This window comes from Prunus mume, linkage group LG8 (assembly GCF_029339155.1).
Source record: "Prunus mume cultivar Tortuosa linkage group LG8, ASM2933915v1, whole genome shotgun sequence".
Lineage (NCBI taxonomy): Eukaryota > Viridiplantae > Streptophyta > Magnoliopsida > Rosales > Rosaceae > Prunus > Prunus mume.
The window spans coordinates 2,903,380-2,916,889 of NC_142705.1; the positions used below are offsets into that span (position 1 = coordinate 2,903,380).

Here is a 13,510-nt window from a genome sequence, read left to right on the forward strand (position 1 = left end):
AAATTCAAAGATTCAACATATTCAATATCCAAATCCTAATTAATATATTCAATATCCATCAACATATTCAATATCTAAATCAACCAAATCAATATTTATCCATCAACATATTCATCAAATCCAAATGGTTAAAACTCATGCATTATGGCTTACAAACCAAAAGAGTTAAACTTATGCTTTATGGCTTACAAAAATACAAACACAATCCAAACATAAATGACAAAAGCGTTTGAGAAATTGAAAGGCAAGCGAGAGGCGAGAGACAGAGAGCGAGAGAATGAAAAAAAAAAATATATTTCAATAGAGTACTATTGGTGACGGTATTGACCGGTATCAAAATCTTGATATCGCTACCATACCATATTCAATTGGTACGATGCCGAATAAAACGGTATGAAATCGGTATGGTAAGGTGCGGTTAGGGTACGGTTTCGGTATTTCGGTTTAAGATGCCCATCCTACTACCCTAGTTACATGTTAATCGCATATTATGTTCCAAATAAGCCATGCACCAATTAGCTAACACAGTGCTGCGTCGGTTCATACAATATTGAGTGCGGCAGTGGCAGATTTTATTGTGAGTTTGAGGTGCAGCTAAAGAGATGCATTTACAGAAACTGATTTCGGGAGACCGTCCAATTTTGACTCATCGCATTCTCACATCAAAGTGTGAGTGAAGTCGATCATTCCTAAATTCCAAATAATATTAAATCCCTTAATTATTAAACAAAGAAAAGAAAAAAAAAAAAAAAGGCAGGGAGGCTCATTGGGACGATGGAGGCACAAGGACACCCTTGTTAGGTTGCATGTCATAAACGGAAACGGAAACTCATACCTGTCGATTATTCCCAAGCAGTCACAAATGGAAACTCACACCTGTCTCCCTCTGTCCCACTGTCCCACACCACACACACTGCCTGTTTCATGAGGTATACAAAGATATTCCAAATGCTTTTTTTACATTTGTTTATCTCATCACCCAGAAAAACCAAGGTGTTATCCCTCTAAAAACGCATAAATACATATCATGTGATAAATAAGACAGAAATATGACGGGTGGATTCATGAAAGTTTTGCTTCTAAAATGGATAGGGCACCGGCTGTTGGGGCTTTAGGCTCTGTTACACTTTCACAACAACTTGGCCACAGGTAGAGTTCGCAATCTTACATCAGCTTCCATTTAGGCCGTACAATTTTGTAACTTCCATCTAACTGTATACACAATTTAGAGGAGAAATTTACCAGAAAAAACAAAAAGAATCATGTAGGGGGAATATTTTAGTCGAGGATTACAGGCAAGGGAGTTAGGAATTTGTCATTATGACCGATTGCTTATTGTCCTTGTGTTCTCTTTTTACATATGAAAAACCACTTTGAGGTATTTCATCAAAACACCTTGTGTTCATCTTTGAAAGAAAAACTCAGAACTTTGTTGGGATTAATTACAAACTCACTTCAAGTTGATGAGCAAAAGAAAGTTGCTATATGCCCCTCGAGAAAAACCTTTGGTCACGTTGCCTGAATGCGTAGTTTGTCCGACCAACCTCACAAAAGATCAAGACCTCTTATATTTTGGTTTCACTCGATCCCACGCGGGTCCAATCCTTATATGAGAGAGTTGGGCCCACCCAAATTTCTCTTTCCTATTCCTCCACCGCTAACGGTTGTCTAGTATCTTCGGAATCAACTCCGCCCAATTTAAGAGAGTTGCCTTATACGGTGGCCCTATCCAAACTCTATCATATCCCTCAATCGCTACCGGCAGTATAATATATTCGACATCAATCCGGCCCAATATAAGAGAGTTGCCCTATACAGTGACCCTACTGAAATTTATCTCTCCTATCCCTCTCCACCGGTATTGATTGCCTAATTAGTCGTCGTCAACCCCGCGGTTAATAAATTCTGTCATACAGGGTCAAAAGGGTCAAAACAAATTCTTCTGTATAAGTGTATGGTAAAGATGGGACAGGGCAGAGAGAAACACAGAGAGAGAGAGAGAGTGCAGAGAAGAAGCAAACGGACGTGAGTCGTGACCGTATGAAGGCGCAATAGCCAAGACCCCGTATAATAAAATATTACAAATCCACAGGGAGTCTAAGCAGACCAGTCTCCTTATTTATAGCACCTTGAAATCACACCGAGTAAGGACCAAAGCTTGGAAACACAAAACCAATAGCCAACGCCCCTTGCTGCTGCTGTGACGTCTCTCTGAATTTTCTGATTAACAATGGAGAACAGAAAAACCAGAAGCGTGTTTAGTGTCCCAATGTGTGGTGAAGAACAGCTTGAGCTCTCAAGAGATGGCAGCCAATACAGTCTCTCTACAGGGATATTGCCTTCGCTTGGTGCAAGGTCTAGCAACCGGAGAGTCAAGCTCAGCCGCTTTATTGTGTCACCTTATGACCGCCGCTATAGGTTCCTCCTTTTCCTCTCTTTTGGTTCTTGGGTTGTCTTTGTTTCTTTCTGTAAATGCTTTTGATTTTTAATTGTGTAGTTGTTGGTTGCATTGACTAAACTGTTTGCTTGGTTATTTTTATGTTACCTTTTCTTCTGGGTATATGTGTCTGGAAAAGAACGGCATTGAATCTCGACGCGTTACAACAACTACTGCTTTGTTCTTCTTTTGTGGTTGTTTCGTTTGTATTTAGTCCCCACTGGGATTTTTGCATCGGTGAATGCATACGAGACTTTTTTTTTTCGAGTGTTATTTGGTTCTCTTTTCTTTGCTTTCTTGTTTATTCATCTCTTCCATCTTTTGTGGATTTAGAAAAGACGAAATTGAATTTGAAGTGCCTTTTCAGTGATCAAAAGGTTTTGTTTTTTTCTTTCAGTTTATTATTTTATTTCTTTAAAGTAGGTTTGATTTTACGCTTCTAATAAAGTGGTTGTGGGTCTGTGATGTTTGAATGGTTATGATAAAGTGGTTGTTGTTAAAAGAATTTCACTGTTACAATTCTAGGGGCCAAAAGTATCAATTTTTTTTGTCAAAAGAAATCTGGGCTGATTCTATGCTAGTATATACGTTTCCTGCTCTGAAGGGCTTGACTTTTCTTCACATGAATTTGGCCGAGTTTGGATTAATATTCTAAACTGAAACATTTCAATTGAGACTTTTTTTTTAGTTAAAAGAAATAAACTTTTTCAATCAGACGAGTAGTACCGAATAGGAGGCCTGGAAAACATCCTATTTGACTTGTATAGAAAACAATCTTGCGTTTTCATTTGTTAATTTTTGACATGTTTTGAATCAGATGGAAAAGGAAAAGTCTTGAATGCCAATCACTCAACCAAGACGTCCTATGTTTTATATTGGAATGACTATATTTTTGTAATCTTGATTTGGCTAATATTTCTTGGAATTCTCTTACAAGCTGATTCGGTTTGATGTGTTTGATGCGTAACTACCAGGTTATCGTGCACAATATCAGTTTCTGTGAGAAAAAGAAATATCTTTTTGCTCAATTTATCTGACTGAATTGGTTTTTGCAGGGGATGGGAAACATATCTTGTTGTTCTGGTCATCTATACTGCTTGGGTGTCGCCGTTTGAATTTGGTTTCCTTAAGGGACCAGGGGGACCGCTCTCCATTGTAGATAATGTTGTCAATGGTTTCTTTGCTGTGGATATTGTTCTTACATTCTTTGTGGCTTACCTGGATAAGTCTACATATCTACTTGTTGATGATCACAAAAGGATTGGTTGGAAGTATGCAAGATCCTGGTTTCTCTTTGATGTCATATCCACAATCCCGTCTGAACTTGCTACAAAGATCTTTCCAAAATCTGTGCAATCTTATGGCGTTTTCAACATGCTTCGTCTTTGGCGTCTACGAAGAGTTAGTGCACTATTTTCCAGGTATGGGATTTTCTTCATACAAGTAGCTTCCAAGTTCTAACTACAGACAGCATATGATTAGAAACTTGGAGTAGCTTTTTCCTTCAGTTGTTTGATTTCGAAAATGAATATCTCAAGAAGAAGATTTCCTTTGTATTAACTTTCCCATTATTCTTGCCTGAACAGATTGGAGAAAGATAGGAACTATAACTACTTTTGGGTTCGCTGTGCAAAACTTATTTGTGTAAGTAACTTTGATGGTTCTGCGATTATTTACATGAACAAAAATGCATTTTCTTACATTGCACCACCATCTTATGGGGATTTGGATGCTCTTTTGTAGGTCACTCTTTTTGCCATTCACTGTGCTGGATGCTTCTATTATCTTTTAGCTGCACGTTATCGTGACCCCCAGAAAACGTGGATGGGAGTAGAAATCCTAGAAGAAAACATGTGGATTCGATATGTAACTTCAGTTTATTGGTCTATCACTACACTAACAACAGTTGGATATGGAGATCTGCATCCGGTGAATACAAGGGAGATGATCTTTGACATAGTCTACATGCTCTTCAACCTGGGATTGACATCATACTTAATTGGAAATATGACCAACTTGGTTGTCCATGGGACCAGTCGAACTAGAAAATTTGTGAGTAAATCCCTAGTTGCTAAGTGCAATAAAATTCACGAAATGTGAAAATCTTATTTTATGTCGCTTCTATTTTACAGAGGGATACCATACAAGCTGCCTCCAGTTTTGCGCAGAGGAACCAACTGCCTGGCCGCCTGCAGGATCAGATGCTTGCACACTTGTGTCTGAAGTTCAGAACAGACTCAGAAGGACTGCAGCAACAAGAGACTCTTGATGCCCTTCCTAAAGCCATCCGCTCAAGTATTTCACATTATCTTTTTTACTCTCTTGTCGATAAAGTGTACTTGTTTCATGGGGTTTCAAATGACTTGCTTTTTCAGTTGGTAAGTTCAAACCAATCTCAAAATTTTCAATTAAATGCTTCTTTCTCCAGTGGACCTGTCCACATTGTTTGAAGTATCGCTATGTAGTAGATAGATGTTTGATTGATTTTTTTCTTCTTCTTCTGAATTCAAAGGTGTCAGAGATGAAAGCCGAGTATTTTCCTCCCAAAGAAGATATAATCTTGCAGAATGAAGCACCCACTGATTTCTATGTACTTGTCACTGGTGTTGCGGTAATAATTTCACCTTTCTTTTTCGTCAAGTTTCAAGGGAATTATCAATTTTCTATACTCTTTGTTTGAGTTTATCTTCTGAATAATCTACTCTTATGTTTGAATTACTTGACAGGATTTAGTGGTTCTCAAAAACGGAGTTGAACAGGCAAGTCTAACACTTGAATAGAATGGACATCTTTCGCGTTTTTTAGTTCCATTGACCTTGGTGGCTGTGATAAATAAGATTTTAAGCAACATTATCCTAAACAATTGCAGGTCATTGGTGAGGTAAAGCTGGTGATCTTATTGGTGAGATTGGGGTGCTCTGTTATAGGCCACAGCTCTTTACAGTTAGGACCAAAAGATTGAGTCAGCTACTAAGGCTGAACCGTACTGCTTTCTTAAATATCGTTCAAGCTAATGTTGGAGATGGAACTGTAATTATGAATAATCTCCTCCAGGTGAGTTAGTTTGGTATAACCTTGCTATATCTGATCCATAAGTTGAAAAAATTTCTTTGGTTTCTAGTGATGAAGAATTTTGACATGTTATTGGCGTTTCTTTCTCGGTGGGGCAGCACTTGAAAGACCAAAAGGACCCAATAATGGAGGGAGTTCTGTTGGAGACAGAGAACATGCTAGCTCGTGGTAGAATGGACCTACCTCTCAGTCTATGCTTTGCAGCAAGCAGAGGAGATGACTTGCTGTTGCATCAGTTGTTGAGACGGGGTCTCGATCCAAATGAATCAGACAACAATGGGAGGACAGCTCTGGTTTGTGAAATCCTGTGTTCCTGATTTTACATTTTTTTATATGTTTTTGTAATGCATTAAACTCTGGATATAATGATGCTAACATTTTACATTTCCCCTTTTGTTGTTTGAAAAACCAGCATATAGCATCAGCCAAAGGAAGTGAGAACTGCGTGCTTCTTCTACTGGACTTTGGGGCAGATCCTAACAGTAAAGGTACCAATGTATTGACTTTTATTGCTCGCATGGTCTTTTTAGTCAACTGAACTGTAATTTAGTAATACTTTGCAGTTTTCCACCTACATGTTTGACCATGGAGAAATGGCCTCACCTCACCTGATGTCGTTGAATTGTCATATCTAAAACTTTAGTTTTCCATTCCCTTAATGGCAAGATAGAATATTATGCTTGTTGACTTTCCCCTTGTTAAACTACTTGATAAAATTATTTGCTCCATTTCTTATCTTCTTTTTTTGTCTTTTTTTTATATGTATGTAATAAAAAAAAAGGGTTGACTTCATAATCTGATCCACAAACAACATCTTGCTATTTGACAAATTTTTAAGTTTATTATTACTAATACAATACTAACCCACATTTGAGAGCATCTGTTCATCTTATCCTCATCCTTTTAACATGATATAATATGAAAATGTCGGTGTCTCGTTCCTCTATTTTATTGAACACATGCAAATATGTTGAATTATTCAGTGTCAAGGAAGTCAATGCGAATGGCCTTATCTTATTTCAAGAATGGTTCGTTTCTGTTGACTTAATGAAGCTATTTGCAATTGAATCTTCTGGTGCGCATGCGTGTATACGTCCTGTTTCCATTATTGGATAATCATAACCATTTCATAGGGTCGGTCATATTCTTTATTGTGGACCCCCACGCCCCTATAGTCCACATCAATTCGCAGAATAAGGGTAAATGGTTCAACAATAACTTGACTTTGTTTCATACTTTGGCAGACACAGATGGGAATTCGCCACTTTGGGAGGCAATTCAGAATGGTCATGAACCAATTGCCAAGCTGCTGCAAGACAATGGTGCAGATTTCAACTCTGGGGACGTGGGTCAATTTGCTTGCTCTGCCGCCGAGCAAAACAGGGTGGACTTGCTCAAGGAAATCGTTGGACATGGAGGTGATGTCACACGACCTAAAGCCAATGGAACCACAGCTCTCCATGCTGCAGTGTCAGAAGACAACGTTGAAGTCGTCAAGTTCCTGTTGGACCAAGGGGCTGACATTGACAAACCAGACCTCAATGGCTGGACACCAAGAGCTCTGGCAGACCAACAGGGACATGAAGACATAAAGAACCTTTTCCACTCGAGGAAAGAAATATCCAAATTTCTTTCTGTTACCACTCCCGAGCACCAGCAGAATGGAACCCGTTTCATTGGAAGGTTTACAAGCGAGCCAAACATCCACCCTCCGTCCCAGGACGGCTCATTTGCAGGAGCAGACGGAGGACCTTGGGGACGAAACCGGCCACGGCGCAGGACTAATAACTTCCACAACTCACTCTTTGGCATGATGTCAGCTGCCCACACCGGCGAGAAAGACTTGTTTTTCGCGGTGAAGGGGACGAGAAGTCCAAAGAGTAAAAACTATGGAAGTGACCCTGCTAGGGTGACAATTAGTTGCCCTGAAAAGGGTGAAGTTAAAGGGAAGCTTGTGCTGCTTCCGGTGAGTTATGAGGAGTTGCTTGAGCTTGGTGCAAAGAAATTTGGCTTCTCACCGGCTAAGGTCGTAACCAAAGAAGGAGCTGAAATTGATGACATAGATGTAGTTAGAGATGGTGATCATCTTATTTTTGTAAGCGTTGGTGAATCACAACAAGAACCTGAGACCCAGAATTCTCCAATTCAAGGAGATTAACATGTTGGGTTTTGAGATGGATTAAAAAAAGAAGGCCGTGGCTAACCTTTGTATTTTGGGTCACATTTTCTCCATTTTTTTATTTTTTGGAGGCAAATCAATGTGACAACAAGTGTAGGGCTCTACATGTTTCTGGATTCAGTCACTAAAGGCTCTAATGTAGGAAAACAAAATGTCTATAAATTGTAAACTTTTGAGTATGCATTCAACAATAATTAATCAATGGGTTTGTAAAAATTGATTAATCCCAAATTTATATCTTCTTGATTGAAATGAGACTTTCGAATTTGATTTTTGTGGTGAATAGTTGAATCGCTGTATTTTCACTGCAGTTTATGCAAGCACAGCTCCAGTTCAAAGGAAGGAGCCATGGCAGATTTTTTATACTTTGGTTGATGACAGGACGCTACCTTGCGATCAAGATCGGTAACTTTTGACGAAGAAGATAATAATAATTTGGGTTATGTATTAATTATCCTATAATCCTACCAACCCCAAAGAGTGGCCGAGGGTGGAGAACAGATGGCAGCATTGAGGTAAAGCATACAACACCAGCCTAAAATCCACTTCATGGAAGACAAATACACGCAGGCTTCATGGGACTCGGGAGGAGACAAGTCCAAGAATATCCAAACTCGTACAATACCAGAGCAGAGCAAAATCATAAGAGACTTGAGAGTATAAAACTACTGCACAGGTGGTCACATTTTGGTGAATTCAAGGAAGAATGAGACTAAAATCTTTTCCTTCTCTGCTCCTTTAACGTCAAGCAAATACACATCGCCGATTTCATTACCTGATAAATTTATTTTACCTCCTCATCCATCACTACAACAACTTGAGCATTTTCAGACGTGCTTCATGTTCTGGATCCAATTTTGGTGGGGTATAACATCCATGAAGATCCTCCAACTATGTACTCCTGCAAAATTTTGAAAAGATAAGCACTCTTGGACTTCTGAACGATGCAATATCTAAACAGTCAAAAGTTGAGAGATTATAAGTATCCAGACCTGCACAGGAGAAGAACGTCTAAGACTAACCTTTGTGAGTTCCCTCTTGGTCAGGATGTGATAATGTCTCTGCCAGATCCTCTGAATAGCCATGGTAGCAGCAAGGAAACCATAAGCTATGCCAAGTATGGCAAATATGACAACAAAAACGATAACTAAGGCAAAGCAAGCCTCCATAGATGCGGGGAAACAATCCAAGATTCCCCAACCATAACAACAATTCTGGCAGCCAGCCATTCTCGGGTCATTGCTATTGAGGGATGAACAGTGTAGTATAAGCCCAAAAAATCCAAGCAGCACAAAAAAGGCCAGTACCCCTGGTATTTACAAGTGCACAGTGGCAAAAGTAGCAATGTTTTTAATACGAGGCCATAGATGTAAGAGATTGATAACAAGTGCAATATTTATTTGTTTCTATATTCCTTCTCATATAAAAAACGGTAGAAGTAGAAAGCCTTGACACTGTTATACCAAACAAGACGATACGACCAGATTTTCCATATCAACAAAAGACATTAACAGAAAGCAAAATCAAAGCACAGCCTGTAACAAATTTACTGATTACTAACATAACTGACAATTAGCTTTCACAGTTTCTACTATTATGAAGAAGGCAAGGCCAAAACGGGGGGAATGGGGGAGTATTCTTCCCATGTTCATGAGGGGGTATGCCATACACATTAGGTAGAAACAGCACAAAGATTGATGAACCGAAATTACTTAATCTCTTCGACACACATCTGTCATTGATTTTCTTAGAAATGTCCAAAATATTACTTCAAACGACAAAAGACTTTTATGCTTACTGAACGAGAAATGGCAAAGAAAATAGCACAACTGTCTTTATTCTATCAGAAACTAAAAATTTCCCTAAGATCTACCATTCTGACATATTCGATGCCAAACATTAAGTAGCAACAATTTCTCAACCCAGTAAACTGTCTCATGTTTGTTATTAGATATGAGCATTATAATAGAATTGATCCAAAACTTGCTTCAACTGAATTGTTAGTCAGATACTTTTGAAATGTGAGCACCAGAGTCAGAAGAAACTCTGAACTACATAAGTTTTTCAAATAACATTTTAAGGTGTAAAGAGTTTACCTATACAATAATAAAATGGTATAGGATGTTTTGACAAGATACGATCCCAACCATCACTAAATGAATTCCTGAAGGCACCATCTTTGTCCATGACATATGCAAAGCCACCAATTGCAGCAATTACCTGGATAAAAGTTAATCAGAGACAGGCAGAGGGTTATTATTGCCTTTCAAGAAAAAAGTATACCACAACAATTAAAACAGAAAAAGAAAGTAAATAAATGCCATTATGCCAGAAACGAGAACATAACTGCTTAATTAATTAAAGAATGACATTGTGTAGGAACCCTTTTATGGAACATAATCCAAAGGACAATTGCTTACTGATTGTACAGCTAAAAATACGAGGAAAACATCCCTTGCCACAAAAACTCTGAATTTTATTTTACGCCAAGAATTGTCCTCATATGATTCAACTCGAAGGTGAAATTGGGCTTTGCAAGTTGTGCAGTGTGAGAAAGCAAATCCCTCCTAGAAAAAGCAGAGGGAAATTCAGTAAATAATAAAATAAACTGCTCACTTTAAGAAAAAGGGAAAGGCAATTTCCTCACTGTAAGGAAAAAAAGAAGAGGTTATTTACCTTAACAGAGCGCCAGTGGTCAAGACAGGAGCTATGAACAAACTGCTGGGTGCCTTTACACATGCAAGGTGAAATCAATTCATCCCCTGAAAAGTTAAACAAAAGTAATCAGGCCAACAAGTATCCCTAGGCAGCAATGAGTGCATCATGACATACATTTAAAAATATATAAAAAACTCGGAATCCACCCCGGGACATATGAAGATTACAGTTTTCCCAAATGTACTAAATTACTGCAACCTACAAACATAGACTAACACTACACAAGATACAGTCTTTCCAAGTTCCCAAGTATGATTAAAACACAACAATTTAAACCACAAAACAATAAACAATATTCATGAAGAAAAGAAAAATCAAATTAAGCTTAATGTCTTTACGCGAGATTGACCTGGTTCAGCATCGCTTTCAAGACAAATGCGACAACAGGGAATGGAGCCAGACTCGAGGTCTTCATTGTAAATCTCAGTCGAGCTTCCAGGTGACGAATCTTCCTGGTCCTCTAGCAGAGGGTCCACGTCAGTAGGGTCTCGTTCCCTTTCACCTGCTGGCTCTAGCTGCACTTCTCCTTTCATTGATCGGCCGCAGAAATCGTTCAAACCACTGAAACAACTCCCAATTACAGCAAGCAAACATCAAAAACCTAAACTTTGTCAAAACGCAAAACGCAATAAGAGAAGGGCTTCAATTCAATTTAAGTGCAATTCGAATCTCTGAGTGAGCATTTGTTTCTTCTACACAAGTTTCTCAGCGATTCCAATGGAAACTCAAAAATTAATTCATGAAACAATTTGCGATTTAATTTTAAATAAATACCTGAACTTTTGCAGAGAATTATCAAGGCAAAATCGTAAATCGGTGATTTTACGAAATCGATAGGTATAGGCTGTTGGAGGATTTTGATGTTTTCTATACGACGCGCGGTGCGTACGGCGCGCCTGGATGACTTGACTGGGTAAACTTGGGTTCTGTTTTCTATGGGCCCCATGGATTTCTTTATGTGTATGGATGGGCCTTGACGCTGAATATTGGGCCACTTGACCCGCTTCAGTTTCCATGTCTCTAAACTTCGATTCAAATTTTGTGGACATATTTTTGGAAAAAAAAAAATAAAAATTGGATATTGATAAGAAAGTAAATAAAGTAGCAAAATATTAAAGCTAAAAGGAACTATATTAGTTTTCAGATCCATAACTTGGCTTAAGAGATGGGGTCCATACATGGTTACGAATTGAGTCATATATATATACACACAGTTTTTCTCTAATTCGAACATTCGAACCGTATTAAAGTCCAGTTCTCTAGACTTAAGTTACTGAAAAAGTGCAAGGTTGGTTGCGGATTGAAACAGTTGTGCAGTGATTGAATAGTGCACCAATGACTGCAATATGAAGTAAGAAATGTATCTTTGATTTAGTTTGCATCAAAGTACGTATATTCTTCGTACTTTTTTTGCATTTTGTCAAAAGAAAGTAATCAAAGGAGAAAAACAAGTATTAAGAACAAGAAAAGTAAAATGTGCGTAATTTCCTTTATGTTTCTAGATTGTTATAAAGCTACACACAAAAACACGAACTAGGTAGAGACTTGACACAAACGACAGCAGCTTGGACGTGTTGACTACGTACGTGCTTGGTTTGATAGATGGTTCCAAATTTGATTTGAATGCTCAAAAGTCATCAACACTATCAGTCCTTGGCATATTTGACTGGTGTGGAATTTACTTGGCTTTCCCTTTACATGACCCGATCCCCATTCATTTCCACGCACCCAAATTCCTCACAAGTCAAGCATCCACATGCAGCTGACAGAGACACCTTCTGGATTTATCCAGCCCAGCCCAGCCCAGACCTTTTGCATCATTTGAGAACCCTTCTGCATCGTGTCGTGTGTTATCTTAATTTATTTTGTGTTTTTACGGTTTGATGCGAGAAATATGAAAATTCCATGTCAAATAAATAAATGAAGGATGAGAGAGAGGGAGGGATTATAGCAATGATTGATTCAAGTATTTAATTCCCACCAAACATAGAAGAGAAATTGACAAAGATGGTTTCGTAGCTTCCAAAGCGCAGCAGCAAGCGGGGAAATTTCCGGGATATAATATGAAAAGTAAAAAATATTTAATGTATAAGAGAAAATGAAAATGACATAATTTTTTTGTAGACATTTGCTGAATATTCCATTACAAGTAACAATGACCAATAATCAAAATATATATAACTAGAATACAAAAGCACAAGAATTTTCTCCGCCATCTCCTGCACCTTCCACCACTCATCACACGGTACCTTGCACACATGACATGATTGAAAATTCAAGCCCACCTCAGACCTCGTCATTTCTACGTTTCCCACATCACACCCTGCATAAAATAAAAATAAAATAAAATCATCACCCTCCATATTTGTGGAGATAATAAAGAAATGAATCTGCTTACTGCTGGAACTCAATGTTGATTGATTTTGCCGTTGAATTTGCGATGGCTCCGAAAGCCGTTTGGGACAAGACCATGGTGGTGGCGGGAGCCGACGGCGCAGAATTAACAGAGCCGGCATAATCCACGATTCTGATTTGAATGGTCTTGTCGGGAACACACGTCCCCGTTCGTGCAGCGCTTATGCACCTCACCAAGTACTGCCTCCCGCAGGATGCCCCATTGTCCCATATTCCGTCTCCAGCCGCCGCAAATAAGTTGCTCGAAGGAAACTGCGACGAATCGCTGCCGTAACACGCCGTCGCTACATATGTAAAAGAAAAAAAGCATTACATTACATTACATACATGTGCATCGAGGTAAGGTAGAGAAGAGAACATAAATATAAACATGGGGTAAGGATATATAAGTAAATATACGTGGGATGGGATGGGACGTTAACTTACGTAAATATGGAGGAGGGTACTGTGCAGCAGAGCCCACGTCAGCGTGAGATGTGTGCAAAAGGTGTAGAAGGAAGAGGATGAGTAGGGAGACCCATTTTTGTGGTTGAGCTCTCGACATTTTTGCAGAAACCAAAAGGGTCTGGAATTTGGAGGATAAGCTGTTTTTTTATTTATTTCAATGGCGTGAATTAGCTGGACAGAGATTGATAGATAGATAGATAGAAGAATGAATTCATTGTGTAAAGTCAAGAATAAACGAGGGC

General features: G+C 38.7%; 3 protein-coding genes across 3 annotated transcripts; 1 reads left to right on the forward strand and 2 right to left on the reverse strand.

The window, feature by feature from the left end:
* Positions 1-1,971: 1,971 nt before the first annotated feature.
* Positions 1,972-7,730, forward strand: LOC103341013 (K+ transporter 1). The gene is made up of 11 exons (XM_089042655.1): positions 1,972-2,418; positions 3,493-3,858; positions 4,024-4,081; positions 4,181-4,489; positions 4,570-4,815; positions 4,950-5,048; positions 5,164-5,200; positions 5,319-5,491; positions 5,608-5,802; positions 5,922-5,997; positions 6,754-7,730. Exons 1-11 carry the CDS (start codon positions 2,231-2,233, stop codon positions 7,665-7,667), a joined length of 2,661 nt encoding a protein of 886 aa, XP_088898781.1. The 5' UTR covers positions 1,972-2,230; the 3' UTR covers positions 7,668-7,730.
* A 589-nt stretch (positions 7,731-8,319) lies between these two features.
* On the reverse strand, positions 8,320-11,299 carry LOC103341012 (RING/FYVE/PHD zinc finger superfamily protein). Its single transcript, XM_008244492.3, is given in 8 exon segments — positions 8,320-8,576; positions 8,578-8,589; positions 8,711-8,997; positions 9,785-9,908; positions 10,109-10,255; positions 10,365-10,450; positions 10,756-10,976; positions 11,181-11,299. Coding segments are annotated over 7 exon segments (921 nt in total). The 5' UTR covers positions 10,940-10,976; positions 11,181-11,299; the 3' UTR covers positions 8,320-8,495.
* A 1,166-nt stretch (positions 11,300-12,465) lies between these two features.
* Positions 12,466-13,505, reverse strand: LOC103341011 (EG45-like domain containing protein). Its single transcript, XM_008244489.3, has 3 exons — positions 13,248-13,505; positions 12,805-13,105; positions 12,466-12,729 (listed from the first exon to the last, which is right to left on the reverse strand). The coding sequence occupies exons 1-3, from the start codon at positions 13,363-13,365 to the stop codon at positions 12,723-12,725; spliced, it is 426 nt and encodes a 141-aa protein (XP_008242711.1). The 5' UTR covers positions 13,366-13,505; the 3' UTR covers positions 12,466-12,722.
* Between the last annotated feature and the right edge of the window lie 5 nt (positions 13,506-13,510).

What these genes read in the sequence shown, in the direction of transcription:
- LOC103341013 (XM_089042655.1), top strand. Translation starts at nt 2,231, where the DNA reads ATGGAGAACAGAAAAACCAGAAGCGTGTTTAGTGTCCCAATGTGTGGT. An exon ending in GTTAGTGCACTATTTTCCAG is followed by an intron (nt 3,859 to 4,023) that starts GTATGGGATTTT and finishes TTGCCTGAACAG; the next exon opens with ATTGGAGAAAGATAGGAACT. An exon ending in AAACGGAGTTGAACAGGCAA is followed by an intron (nt 5,201 to 5,318) that starts GTCTAACACTTG and finishes GTCATTGGTGAG; the next exon opens with GTAAAGCTGGTGATCTTATT.
- LOC103341011 (XM_008244489.3), bottom strand. Translation starts at nt 13,365, where the DNA reads ATGTCGAGAGCTCAACCACAAAAATGGGTCTCCCTACTCATCCTCTTC. An exon ending in GTACCCTCCTCCATATTTAC is followed by an intron (nt 13,106 to 13,247) that starts GTAAGTTAACGT and finishes TTACATATGTAG; the next exon opens with CGACGGCGTGTTACGGCAGC.